Genomic DNA, 15,853 nt, shown 5'->3' with positions numbered 1-15,853 from the left:
TGCTTTCCAGGTGGCTGGTCCCTCATTACTAAGTGTAACGGGACTCCAAGTCAGATCACAGGAGAGGTTCAACTCGAAGCTGAATCCAATCTCCCAACTGGAGATGGTTGATCATAGGACAACATTTCTTCTAAAATTTACGACTCTCACATTTTAACATAAATAAAATACTGTGTCTAGCTTTGAACATTTTTCTTTTGCCGTTTAAAGCAAATATTTTTTCTCTGAATCAATTAAATATTTGTGAACTTTGTGACAGTTTGGATCTGTCCAGAACCTCACACTTGGGACAAGGAAGTTAGTTCCTCTTGGAAAGGGGGTTGAATCATCATAAAAGTTTCGTTATGATTAGTCTATGTTGGCAACAAGTGGGCCAAGCCCATGGGGCATGCGTGGGCAAAGTGAACCACAAAACCATGAAATTGAAATGTTTTTTGTGAAAAATTCAAAAATAGAATGTTTTGTTCTGGAATCCAAGGGTTGTTATATGTTTGATTTTGACAGAAAAGAATCTGAAAATTTTAATGTGATTTGAGAAAAATTGTTTTTCCAATTAATTTGAGTATAGAGATGCATTTCAAAATGAATCTGAACTTAGTTTACATTATGGAATCTTCACTTGGAATTGTATAATTCTTTATATTTATATATCTATACTAATATATATATATATATATATAGCCAAATAAGTTATTGAAATTTTTGCTTGAACAGCCTATATTGGGAACAAGTAGACAAAGCCTGTAAGGTGAGTGAGCAGAGAGTTGGGCCATCTATAACAGCCAGGGCATGAAGTCTTCTAATGATATCAGAAAGTACACAGCAAAACATCAAACATACAAATAACACCTTATCCTTGCCGAGAAAAATATTTATTTCAAAAACAAACGTTTTCAGCCTGATTTAAAGGCCATCATCAGGTTGTGAACAAAATTGGAACTAAAGCATTCCAATAATAGAATACAAAATTCAAAACCAAAAATTAAATAACCAACGAAATAACAAAAAATATAAAATACAGTAGAGAGTCGTTATCCGAATGCTTTCCAGTCGGACTGTGTCGTGCCGAATCGAACTTTTTTGATACTAGATTTACTTCTAGAGTATAATTTTTATGTTTTTATATTTTTCAATATATTTATTTTGTTTGTACAAAATAAAGAAATAATTTTTAACAATACAATAGCCTCGATTATTATTATAAAAATTTTCGTTAGGCTTAAAATCGACGAAAATTCAACACGAAGCGACACGCAACGGAGAAAATTTCAACATTGGACAGGCTAATATATTTTTTCATACATAATTGGTTATCCGAACAACCCCAGTTCCCAACTGATTCGGATAAATGACTCACTACTGTAAAATTAAATCATCATCAAGGAGGATATCATTTATTTTAGCAGATGTGTTGATGACCTACTTATAATATGGAAAAATAACAGTAGGATTAAAGATTTTATGGATAAGATCAATGATAATAACGATGGCCTTAGTTTAAGATTGGAACAGAAGAGTTCCATAGAAGTGCATTTTCTAGACATCAGTATCAAGTTCAAAAAAGGTCATTTATCCACTAGCGTTTTTATTAAACCATCACACAGCCCATTGTATATTCCGTCCCAATCCAAGGATCCATTTAGATATAAAATTGTGGCTTTTCGAGCTTTGATAAGAAGGGCATTTTTGTATTGTGACAGAATCCAGGACAGGATTAAAGAAATAGATAGAATAATGAATGTGGCCAAGACCCTGGGTTACCAAAAAATCACAATCCTGGATTAGTTAATAAATATGAAGCAAACATCAGGAAAAGGTCATTTAAAAGTGTTCTGACTGGAATCGTGAAGTTTACCTATAATGAAAGTATGAATAACATTATGAAAGAAGTTGTGGACAAAAAAAGGTTTCAGAATGCTTATAAAGAGGGCTCCAAATTTATACAAAATTCTCAGAAATGATAAAGATAGCCTAGAGCCAGAAGAAAGAGCAGGAGTTTATAGAATTCCATATGAGAATATGCAACTGGATATTAAAAAAGACTATATTGGAGTAACCACCAGAAGTTTGGGACTTAGACTCAAGGAACATAGTTATAATATCAGAAAGGGGTCTAATGCAACAATTTTGTCCCAAATGGTGCAAACACAAAATTCTGTAGTCAAATGGAATGATGCAGCCATCATCAAACCTTTATATTCCCCATCTTTGGCAAAGACCGCTGAAAAGATTCAGATTTATAGGAGTAATGTTTAAAGGAAGGATGTTTGAATGCGAGGGATGAGAAAGTCTTCCCTCTGCATGGAAGTTTACGGTTAAAAAATTTACTAAGAACTCTAATCAGTTAAATTAGTAATTTTTATTAGAGATGTTATGTTAATTGTTAGTAAGCAATCCTATGTACTTATTTTATATTTTGTTTCATTTTTATGTTATTCCGTTGGTTATTTAATTTTTGATTTTGAATATTGTATTCTATTATTGGAATGCTTTAGTTCCAATTTCGTTCACAACCTGATGATGACCTGTAAATCAGGCTGAAAATGTTTGTTTTTGAAATAAATATTTTTCTCGGCAAGGATAAGGTGTTATTTGTATGTCTTCTAACGAGTTTATATTATGGGAACAGACACAGAGCAAATGGCCCACCAGGAAATTCACAATTCCCCAGCAGAACAATCCATTATTGAGTGTGAACCAACCTTAAACCAAAATTCCAAAAATTTCCATTTTACATTATGGAGATTAATTCTTTGGTTTAAATTTTAACTTGAAAAATAATTAAATTCAAAATATAGTAATTACACAATTAAAAAAATTAAACATTAATTTATTGATAAAATTATGAAAATATGAGTGAAAAGTCACGATACATAAAGTTTGTACTGACATCTATTTTGTGACTGGTTCCACCGGCACTAAGTACCTGTAATTAGAAAGTTTGTTTTAGAATTTTCTCTACTTGTACTGAACATAACAAATGAAAACACAGCACTGACTTTTTGATTGGATTTTGCACAGACAGCAATGCTGTAAATACCACTGGCCGAAGTTGGAATTTCTGCTTTTATTTCTCCACCAAAACTCCAATGGCACACATATGGCTGAGAACCTCCAGAAATTATCTATTTCAATAAAATTTGATTTTAAAGCTTACACAAAAATAATGGTCCAATCTTAGTGGATTACAATCGACTGACACAATTACGTACTTGATTTTTTAAACAACCAAACAATCATAATAATTGTATCAAACCGTAAAATTATGTGAAAAGAATTGGGAAGTATTCATTTCCATACACATATTTTGCTGCATTTGGCATTATTTCCATTAAATAAAACAGAATTACAACATTCTAATTTCAAATTATCATTTCGTAACTTGCTATTACAGAAATGATACTGTTATATGTATCAAAAATTGCATCCTGTCTTATTCTAACTTTTATAATACTGATGATAACTAATAATAGTTTTATGCTTATAACATTATATGTATTTCTTAAGATGTTTTACACCATACTATATAAATAGAACATTATAAACATTAAAACAGAGACCATCTAATTAGAAAGTATAAAGTTATCACAAATGCCAATAAAATAAAAAAAATAATTTCATTACCATACTTTTGTTTGGATAACCTGCAAGTTACCTGTAAATGAAAAATAATTTGAAAGGATGTATGTTGTATATGCTGATTATTCCAGTCATGAGTTACAACATAAGAACATTAACAGTTAGAACATATTAAAATCACTGACTCACATAAAAAAATTCTAAAAATAATCACTAATGCCTTACAAAACTAAAATATTAACACAAGCCAAACTCCTGACAAAACTGTTTTAAGCAGTTTTAAAAGAATATTTTTCTTTAGTTTTGTCTAAAATGTAATCTTAATATCAATTATTTTCTGTTTAATTTTCCCGAGCTTATTTTATTATTACCGGACAAAGGAAATTAGTTGTAAAATAAAAATGACAAAGCATATTTATTTATTTTTAAACGTAATTTACATAATTAAATCAGTTTGTAAATGACTACAATTGAATTACAGGGGTGGGCACTAAGTACAGGATGATGTGTTTGTTAATATGAGAATTAAAGTTATTTGATATTTTAAATTTTATAAAAATGTTAGTTTAATTAATGTAAAAAGAATTTCTACACTACAGAGTTTAAAAAATAAAGCAAAAAGGGAATGACGTCTTTAGTTTTGATTACGTTAATTATTATTTTGAAGTAAATTTAATAATTATTAAATGAAAACTAAAGATGATTATTAAATTTAATTAAAAATTATTGTAATTATTAGTTAATATCAGTGTAAGATTGCAGTCTCGTGGAATTTTGTTTTGGTGCAGAAAAACTTTCTCAATTAATTCACCATTGTCATTTGACATTAACATTACTTAATGTCAATGTTATCATAACAGCAATGTGCAATGGTTTGAACTTAGAACACCTAGCATTTTAAGTACTGTAAATTCAAAATACACTAATGTATTTTGAATTTACAGTACTTAAAATGCTAATTTACACATACTATATACAGGTATCCTTCATACAACATGGCATTTCTACAACACGGTTCGAAAATTGAAGAAATTCCCTGTACAATTTCTTAAATTTGAAAATCCAAAGTGATATGGATAAACAGTTATCACTGGCAGCACAGGAGGAAACATTTATTTTGCATCATTAGCATTATTATTACTATTATTCCTCAGGTTTAAATTGTTAATTTTATCTTACTGTTACATGATAGTAACAAGAAACTAACTCTTATCTGTTTAGAAGTGAAGTGATGCTGCAAAATCAATTTCAACAATTTTGTTAATAGCAAATATTAAAATCCACATTTTTTAGCAGACAAGAAAACAGATCTGAGTAATAACAATTCCACAGGTTGATGACAATATTATGAATTATTTACTCCACTAAATGCTAGTTTGCTAAACGTTTTTTTCACAAAATAAGCCAAGGGGTCCTACTTAGTGATAGAGGTCTGACTTTGGTGCTTTTCCTATATATAAATATATAAAGTATATACGGGTCACTCTAGAAAATTTAAAAATATCATCAACCATTTTGCCAATTTAAATTTTTCTTTGCCACTTCAAAATTATTTATTGCCACCAGTTTTACTTATTAATTAATGCAGGTGCTGGTAGCCTTTTCAGTTTGGCATCTGGAAAGCAAAAGTAACAGGTTAAGCTGTCACTTAAAAGAGAAAATCAGACATTTGGGTCTTCGATTTGAACAAAACTTGGTGAGCAAGTAACCTTAAACACAAACAGCTCCTTGTCTAAATAAGACTCATTACTCAAGTGTTTCCACAAATTGAACGCCTGAGAATTTAGTGTTTACCTGATGTCTTTGGAAGTTTCACATTCCTGAATGTTGATAGCCAAGTAGATAAGACACTAAGCACTGGAGTTAGAAGATGTAAGTTCAAACCTCTAAACTTGTAGTTTATTTATTTTTTTTTTTATGTAACATTTTTATTTTACATCATTAGCATTATTATTACTATCATTATTCTTCACACTTAAAGCTTATAAAACAAAAAATTAAAAATTGTGATGTCATTTTCTATTTAGGGAAAACAAGTCTCTGTAGATTTATATCTTTTACATTGTTAAATAAAATTTTTATTTCTTCATATTTATTTATATGTGCAATTTATTTAAGTAAATATTATTTTATATATTTTTTATTTCTACTATTTCTAAACAAGAATCCATACTAAATTTATAAAATAATTGAAGAAAATTAATCTGGCATCAATTTTTCTGCAACCCCCACTTTGAGAATCACTGATCTAAGTCATGTTAACTTCATGCTATTTGATCAAAGGGATATGGAGATGAGACTGAATCTAACTGGAATGAAATTATTATTATTCTTTTTTTTATGTGAAATGCTTCATACTGTAATTATATGGAGGAATATATTTTGCCAATAAAAAGCTTTTATGTTAGCCACATTAATATTTTTGTTTCATTGATTTGATAACATTTTCAGATACGACATCAGCCTATTATTACAATAACAGGTATTGAGAGATTTTTGATTTATACAATAGTATCATGTGATGTTAGAACTTGATTATACTCATTTTATTGGGATGTATTCATCACTGTTACAATCATTGTATAAGATATGTATCCTGAAGAACATAAAAAAAACCCATATGATATATATTTTTTTTTAGACCCATATGATATATATTTTTTTTAAATAGACCCATATGATATATTCACGCATTTTCTATATGTATGCCATGATTTATAATAATGATCAAAGTTTTGTGTTAACTTCCTATAAAATTTAAAAATGCTAGTTATGATAGTATTGAACTACACCATTGACTTAATCAGAAAAACAAAACCATTTACTAGGCAATAAATATTTATTAATCTAACATTTTTGGTCGTCTTAATAGATCATCTTCGGGAGATATTTGAATTTTACAATTTAAATAGAACAATGTTGCCACTTATTCTATCATGGTTCAGAATATTCCATTTTTGGAATAAGACAAATTTTAAAAATGTGCATTTCAAACTTTTACATGTTAAATAGAATATTGCAATAAGTGATAAAAAACAAAACTATATAAAAACTAAAATTTATAAATTGTGATATAAACCAGGCAAAAAAACTCTAAATTATACTTTATGAACTTTACTTAAATACTTACAATCTCTGTACTGGTAAATCAATCACTACCATATAACCTAAATACGTACCATTCAGCAGTGTCCTTAGTCCACCTTTATACTTTATCAAGCAATACTTTCCAGGCTGGTGAAATTGTAGTGTTTTCTCTATAATTCTGTGGCCATATGAATGTACTGTGCTTCCATATATTCAGGGATGCACAACCTGCAGCCCGGGGCCACATATGATCCCTTTCAATATTTATGAATGGTATGGGCAAAATCCCTTCTTTCGAAGTTTCTAAGTATATAACTTTTTCCCTTTTACAAAGTCATTAGCAACCAACTGTTTTATGATTTTCCCTGAGGTGAGAAATGGGGGTTGAAGTTCTAATGTTTCTAGCTAACACACTTTCTGGTTTAGATATCAATTATTTTAAGTCTAATACATAGCATTATAACAATTTTTAGAAGAATCAAATAGAATAAAATGATGTTAGAATGTCGTTTCTATTTTGGAGGGAAATTTTCAATTTTATGCTTCAGAAAACTTGCTTATTCATCTAAATAGCATCAAATAACATAAAAATAAGTGAAAATAGTGCTGAAAAACCATGAAAATAACGATTTTTTAGCATTTATTTACATTCTAAATTCTGAGTGGTATAGTCGAATTTGAATCAATCTTTTCTGAAAAGACACTTATTCGTCAACCTAATGTCATTCAAACTAGAAAATACCAATCAGAGTTCAAAAAGGAATGTACAAAAGCTATAACAACCAATTATTTACAACAAAGTCCCTCCATAGACTAACAATAGAAAAAATTTTTAATTATTATGTTGGCCCAAGAAAATTAATAGCTGGAATAGAGTCATATGACTAAAAGGAAGCTGACTACACTAAAAATTTTTGGATTTAATAATTATTTCAAACTGCGTCAAGTCATAAACTTCCCGTGATTATCAACACTGCCCGCGGCTAAAGTAATTAAACTCCTTGTGTCAACAAAGAGGGTTGTAAAATGGTCCGGTCCACTGGTCAGTAAACTTAATCCTAACCTGGTCCTTCAGAAAAGGTTGTGCATCCTTGATATATTGAATCTGTCACTTTCCTGAACCTGTTGGATTATTTCTGCTTGATTCCATTCTACCATTACAGAATCTGCTACTGCATAGGCTGCTAAGACTGTAACTGGCTGTTCCTTCCAGATGTTATCTTTATGTTCCTTAATTCTCTGTTTAGTAATCATCTAGTGACTCCTATGTAAATATCTCCTGAAGGTCTTTTAAGAAGACCGAAAATGTTAGATTAATAAATATTTACTGATAATAAATGGTTTTGCTTTTTGTGATTAATGTTGCTGAAATTATGGAAAGAATAATACGTAAATATATTCACAAAATTTAAAACTTGATAATCTGGAAATAATTTTATTTATTTTTAGAATTTACTAAAAATTTTAATAATACTTAAACTTAATTTTGTTCATTTTTCACCTATGTTTGATTAATAAAACATATTTGTTTCAAACCATCCTATTACTCTTAGAAATTTGTCCGTCAAATTTTTTCACACTCTGTCTATACAAGTATAATACAGCAAATAATATAACATTTTAATCCAGAACAAATTATACTTTTCAACTAATATTTTGAGGTGTATGTGGTACAATGCTTTGAACATTTTAGAATACAAGCATTCCTTTGTTTGATTTAAGTTTAAACCTAATTAAGAGCTATCAAGCTAAACCAAAACTATTGGTTGAAAAACTAATTTTGTGCTGGATTTAAAAGATTATATTATTCATTGTGTGAATTTCATTCAGCTGGCAATTTTTCCTTAATAGAGTATAATGCTCTAATAGTATTCAATTAAATCCTTTTGTTCTATGTACTGTTTAATATCAATAATGAAAGGCTTATTTCATCTTAAATCTATATAACTTAATAAGTATGCTTAAAACTTACAACATCATCATGAAAAATAGCAACACTATTTGTTGCATCTGGAGTATAAAGAGGTGTGGCGGGAGAAAGTGATCTGACATGCCACACACACAGAGTTGGTCCACCACCACAAACCTAGAGGAAAATTTGAAATTAAAAATAATGTATAAAATTTCATGAATTAACACCTATGTAATATATTAATGATCATGACTAATAAATATAAATTAAATTGTTAAGATAACTTGTTAACATTCATTACAACTTAAAGTAATATTTTTTTTATTATTAATGAAATCTCTTATAACAATCTGGACACATTGCACAAAAATTAATTTTTATTAATTGAAAATTATTAAAAGCTACTGTACATGTAACATCTAATCATTTATAATACATCTATGTTAATTTTATATTATTATTGTTATGCTTTATGAGCAATAACTCTAAATAACTGGATGAGATTGCTCCTCACAACTGCCAGAAAATCCAACAAAAATGTAATGTTTAATAAGATAAAAAAATGTTTTCAACAATTCTAAATTACCATCTTCAGGTTAAAGAATATAAAAACAGAAGATAGAACTAGAGTCTTTTAAAAGGAAAGTGCCTGATTTCTATTGGAAGGAGTAGTTACTTAGTCCCATGCCTGGATATCCCTATAAGATCATTTTTGATCCTCCATTTTTAATCATTTTTGATCCATTTATAAACCATTATTGAGCAAGATGACATCATTATGTAAATATTTTATCTGATAGAAACTGGACATGTCCTTTTTAAAAGATTCTAGTTTTATCTTCTATTTTGTATTCTTTAACCTGAAGATGACAATTTAAAATTGTTTAAAATGTTTCTACTATAATAATATAGTGGAACCTTGCATAATGAACATTTTGCGTAATGAGCCAAACAAACTGTAAAAAACGACTCACTTAATGAGTGACGAGGAGAGGGGAAGTCCTGGATTGTGCACATGCTCCATCAGTCTGTGTTTAGCACTCGTTCTGCTAGCATCTTAGTGTTGCTCATGATCAAACATTTTTCCAAATTTGTATTCACATATATTACGTATAAATATCAACAATCATATCCTATTATATAATAAACACACCAAATGATGTGCCAAATTCTTGGGCTAGGTAAAGGCTATAATTAATTATTAGAAACTGATTAATTTCACTATAGGTAGGCAGTTATGCTGCCATCTCGTACTAAATTTAATGACCAATTCCAAATTAAATTTTAAAAATGTCTAAATTATAAATTAATTATTTATAATTATTAAGTTTAATACGAGATGGCAGCATAACTGCCTACCTCTAGTCAAATTAATTAATTTCTAATATTTAATTATGGCCTTTGCATAGCCCAAGAATTTGGCATATCATTTGGTATCTTTATCAGACATATTATCTGCGATTTTTTTTTGTTTTCTGCAAATCGAATTCGCATTTCAGGTTGGTTCATTCCCCGCTAAAAGAAAAGATAATGAGGATTCATGCTCCTTCATAACGTATATTGTATAATTTTCTGTGAATAAACATTATACATAAAATATTTGAGTATTTTTTTGACGTGGAATGCATTATCATATTTTATATTAATTTATATGAGAAAACTTGTTTCGCTTAATGAGTGTTTTACATTACAAGAAAGATTCTGGAATGAATTATGCTCATTAAGAGAGGTTCCACTGTAGTTGTAAAAACATAGAACAATCTTTGAATTTCAAATTTATTCTTAAATTTAAATATAGTAATATTTGCATGTTCATTCCAAAATAAAATACTGAACTATATAGACCTGAATTTGATATATCATTACATCAAAAATGTTTGTCAAATTCAAATTAAACTGTGCTCATGTTAAATTAAGGTTAATGTTTGTATGTGTATGTGAACTCTCTCATAATTGTCAATAAGATGTGAGTACAGAAAAACTTTTATGCTGATCTTTTACTATTAAAAACTGTATTGTTAAGTATTTGAAATCAGTAACACAAAAACCTTTCACTTAAATCACTAAGTACAAACGTTTTCAGCCATTGAAAATGGCGGAAAACGTTTGTACTTAGTGATTTAATTGCTAGAAACAAAGTGTGAAAGGTTTTTTGTGTTACTGATTTTAAGTAGTTCTAGCTTTGAGTGCAGAATAATGTTAAGTATTTAATTTTATAAATTTATCATTGTTAATATTAAACACAGTTATAATAAATTATTATTTTGAGGTAAAATATAAAAAAACCAGTCTTTCAAGAGCTTTCAACTGTCATAGCTCATCTTCAGGGGAGAAACTATTTCATCTTAAAGTGCAAGTTAAAAATGTAAAATTCTTCAAATTCAAATTATTCCAAGCAATTTCCAATACACTTCTATTTCTTCCAATTTCACTCATATATTCAATATCCAGATAGTACAATTAAATTAAACACCAGAACATTTGCTGAGCTTACTGCAATTTAATATTCAAATGCTTTCAGCCTATTTTTATAGGCCATCCTCAGGAAATTATAGTTCCACAACCGAACACAAAGCTTTTGAATACTCATAAAATTTAAAGTTTTTTGAAAATTTTTAAAAATTATTACATTAAACGGTTAAATATTAAATAAACAACAAATTACTAACACATTATATAACCAAACAAATGTAAAAATAAAATACTATATTGAAAATACAATAAACTAGTTAAAGCATAACTGCCATATCCTTTTATGGGTTTTTAACTCCCATTTCTTTTTCTATTACGTATTTCCAGGCTGTTGGGAGAGCATTGGTGTCTTTTGCATTTAAGCAATTATTGTTCACTTTACTCTTATATATCTCTATTTTCTTCATACTTAATGCAATTGTCGGAGAATGGACTGTCCTAACTATTCTCGCTTCATCCCATTTCATGTTTGCTCCTGTTTGTGCCATGACTGCCAAAACGGTGTTATTATATCCTTTATTCACATCATATTTGTGCCTTCTTATATGTATTGCCAAGTTTCTTCTAGTGACCCCAATATAATCTTTTGTCACTCCCAGCTGCTGATTCTCAAAAGGAATTTTATAGACCCCCGCTTTATCTTGCATTCTCCCTTCGTCTTTATCATTCCTTAGCAGTCTGTATATGTTTGGCACTCTTTTATATACCGTTTTCATGTTTTTATATTTACGTGATTCTTCCATCACTCCTTCCATTTTACTATTGTACATGAACATGTTGATCTTATCCCCCCTATTATCTCATCTGCTTCCATGTTGTCTGTAACTTGACCAATCCTTCGATTGCAGTTGTTCTGTATCCTAAACCTTTCGCTACCTTCTTAATTCTGCTAATCTCCCTAAGTCAATCTTGTATGTTGGTGCAATACAAGAACGCTCTTTTAATAAGCGCCTTGAATGCTGACATCTTATACCTAAATGGATCATTTGACCATGCTGGTATATACAATGGTGCAAGTGTGGGTTTTAAGTACATAGCTGTTTGTATACTGCCCAGTTTAAACTGTATACTAATGTCTAGAAAATGTAGACATGTATGGCTTTTCTGTTTCAGCTTTAGCCTTAAACCATTACAACTGTCATTTATTGCAATTAAAAATTCCTCAATCCTATGTTTGTCCTTCCAAATTATTAACACGTCATCCACATATCTCTTGTAGAATATAATGTACTCCCTGAATGTTCCTAGGACATCCTTTTCCAGTTGACACACTACCAACTCGCATAAGAGTCCTGACATGGGACTTCCCATTGGGACACTTTCTTCTGTTTGTATGTTACTCCATTGAATCCAAAAAATAATTGGTAGCACATCAAATCTGCTAGTTTATTTATTGTGTTTGTACTCTCCAAAACAGTGTAAGCTTCACTATTAAACTTGAAGAACGAAGAACAGCATACCATTTGGACTAGCTCTAAGATCTGGCTGTGGTGCAAATGGGAGTTTTTGATATTATTAAACAAAAAACTCTCATTTAAAGGCAAATTTGTTATAGTTATTACTTTGCATCCAGTTTTTTCTCATACAATCAGTAATAACCAGAGTTTTTGAACTATTTCTAAGGTACAAATTAATTCTTAATATTATACATTATTCATTTTAAAAAGTCCATTGTTCAAAATGGTAGTTCTGAATTTAAAGTATAGTTAGGCTTTGGTTCTGAAAATGAGATATTATATGCCTAAAAAAATTTTAATCCATGATGGGCTTCTTAAAATGGATGGAGTCTATTAAAAATACATTTATAGAATCACTTGTAAGCAAGAGCTAAAAATTAATTTATTTTAAAATTATCTAGAGATAAATAAAATCATCATCATCATCTTTACAAAGGTATCCTTAGCAAGAATGTAACCTAAATGAATTATATAATTATAAATTATACATAAGCTTAGAAACAAAAATTAACTCAGTCTGAATGTCATAATTTGCAGATATACAGTATCTGCCCGGCTTACAAAAGTTTTGAATCCTAAATCAATCTTTTCTTCTACATATTTTTCAAAATTAAATTGTAATTATTAATATAATTACAAAATGGCAATGCCCCAAAATGCCCATCTAGCTCTGGACCAATAGCGTGCCGTCCATGGAAGCCGTGGAGCACCGCTTCCCTTATATTTTCTAAAATATAAATACATGTGCGATAATTTTCATATTTTAATGTACTGTGAATTAATTAAAATTAATATTTTATTATAACCGCACTATGTATCTTATTACAAATTTCTACACAACATGTGAAAAACAATGATAAGATTGCTATTGTATATTCGAATATAAATTTGTATACGCATATTTCCCAATGGAAGTGCTGTATTGTCAAATATGGGACAGCTTCCATGACAAAAATATTATACACATTTGCACATGCATTTTCAGAACACCAACCTCATGCAGTTTAGCTCATGGATGCTACACACAAAAATATTGTATAACGCTTCCAATAATTCTATCCAGGGCCGGCACAGCTTCCCCATCGTCAAATGTCACTGCACGCCACTGCTCCGGACCAAATTTCATAATAAATTAAAATGTTGGTTACATATTTTCATTAATTTAAAGTCAAATATATTAATTATTAGAGATTAGTGTTTATTGAAAAACGGTACCAGAAAAACTTACCATCCAATCATCATTATTATCAAGTGCAACACATCCAATCCACTTGCCAAAGCGAGGCCTATGTAAATTCTAAAAAAAGAAGCATAGCATTGTATCTTTTAATATGACCATTAAAATTTCATTTTAATGTTACTTGCTTTACAACAAACCTCATATTTGTATGGTTCCACACACTGCGCAGCTTTTCCATTTTTCCTTGCATCTGAAAATTTATTTTTAAAATTATATTCTTTAAATGAAAAATTTTAGTTAATAGCGAGGTTGAGGCCGAAGTTTAAAACACAAAAACGTGTACGTCGAACGTTCAGTGCCACTTTCCTGTAAGCCTAGAAGTTTGACAATGGCGTTTAGAATGTCGAGCACGATTCCACTGATTTTCCAAACACCATTGTCAAACTTTTAGGAAAGTGGCGTTGGACGTCCGACGTACACATTTTTACGTTTAAAACTTCGGCCTCAACCTCACTATTATTAACAACTAAAGTTTATATATTAAATATTTAGCTGTTAATAATATTATATGTACCTAAATATAAGTATAATATCAGTAACAGGTGAATATTTTGATATAACATTATATGCAGTGTGTCCTTTTCCTGAAAAAATTACTAATGGTAAGCATAGGGTTGCAAGATACTTGGGGATAAAATCTAAGACAAAAGAGTTATTCCCAAAACATACTGGAATGGTTGAATTCCAGGAAATGTAAGATATGTATTTTTACTCTGCCAGTGACAAAAATGCATTTAAATATGGAAAAATAAAAAGATACTTTACTGTAGAAACAGTTGTTATAATAAAGTTCTCCTATTGTTAGAGAGCAGTCAGAAAAAATCTGGATAATTCCAGAAAACTGGAATATCTGACAACCCTAATTATGCATATATGGTGATTAAATATACATAAATGTTTTTACTGAGTAACTGATAGTACATGTATTGGCTATTGATCCTTTTCATGCTATCTGCTAGTGGACTGTATTGGAATATTCCAGCTGGTTATATCTGTAATCTGCTACTGATATTTTATAATTTCTTGTAAAATATCAGTACCAGAATGACAAACTGTAATATGTTATTTCAGCAGTTCCCAAAGTGTGCGCCGCAGCTTCCTCACAGTGGCGCCATGAAATGTTATAAAATTTTTATAATGTTAGAATTTAATGTACGTACTTGTTAGAATTTGACATAGGGTGGCTTAGGAAAATCTGCATTTAGTAAGGGAGCTGAGAATCAAAAAAGTTTGGGAACCACTGTGTTATTTTGTTACATTTTTCATCCAAAATATGATTAGTCTAACGTTTTTTAATATGATTAGTTTAACTTTATATAGTTTCTGAAATTATTACCATTTTATTTATGTTCCAGAAATACATACTTTCCCTAAGAATTTTCCTTAATAACTACAATCTTAGTTACTAAAGACTGGAAATACTAAAGTATCAAATTCAATTATCAAACACCTGATACTAAATCAAGATGACTTTCAAATACTTGACTATCTGTTACTTGACTAATTATCAAGTTATATATTACCTATTTAAATTTATTTATTCTTACCTAAAAGGAAAAAACCAGAAGTGAAAGAGCCTAAAATGTAGAATTTAAAAAGTGTAACAGAACCCTAGATTACTAGGTGTAAATGGGCTTTTGTATCTTTGTAAAATGGATTTAAACATTAGATCATACAATATATACCACAAAATACAACCACTCATAAAACTGGATAAACTTGATTCAAATATAAAGAACCAAATAACCAGCAAAAAAATTGGAAAGTGTTAATGTTTTTGCCCATGTTGAATGGGCATGCTCAGGCTAACAATCCCATAGCTGTTGAAACAATGGGGGATTGCAATACATGTATGAAAAAGGTGTGATCTAAGGAGGGGAGAGGAGAGTAACTTTACAGTTCAAAGAAAGAATATATACTAGTAAAATAAAACAAAAACTGGAATAAAATATACTATAAATACACAATCTTTAAGTTTCAATATATCTATCTGTGACTAAAGGTTTTGCCTTGTTGCTGCAAACCAATGCTCTCTGTCCATTGCAGTTCCTTTCAGTTCATAATAATTTTGAAACACTACAAAGATATTGACCTCTTCCAGATACT

At 29.6% G+C, this 15,853-nt stretch overlaps 1 protein-coding gene across 1 annotated transcript in view; it reads right to left on the bottom strand.

Moving 5' to 3' along the window:
* Nucleotides 1-2,809: 2,809 nt before the first annotated feature.
* The window catches only part of thoc6 (THO complex 6), a 56,412-nt gene continuing 43,368 nt past the window's right edge, over nt 2,810-15,853 (bottom strand). The window contains exons 9-13 of the mRNA XM_067279140.1: nt 13,885-13,937; nt 13,736-13,804; nt 8,639-8,752; nt 3,000-3,125; nt 2,810-2,926 (exon numbers count right to left, since the gene is read on the bottom strand). Coding sequence (XP_067135241.1) covers nt 2,843-2,926; nt 3,000-3,125; nt 8,639-8,752; nt 13,736-13,804; nt 13,885-13,937 — 446 coding nt within the window. The 3' untranslated portion in view covers nt 2,810-2,842. The remainder of the gene's footprint in view (nt 2,927-2,999; nt 3,126-8,638; nt 8,753-13,735; nt 13,805-13,884; nt 13,938-15,853) is intronic.

Source organism: Centruroides vittatus, unplaced genomic scaffold (genome assembly GCF_030686945.1).
Source record: "Centruroides vittatus isolate TY-2023 unplaced genomic scaffold, ASM3068694v2 contig_854, whole genome shotgun sequence".
Taxonomy (NCBI): Eukaryota; Metazoa; Arthropoda; class Arachnida; order Scorpiones; family Buthidae; genus Centruroides; species Centruroides vittatus.
This window is presented reverse-complemented; position numbering and strand designations above follow the sequence as displayed.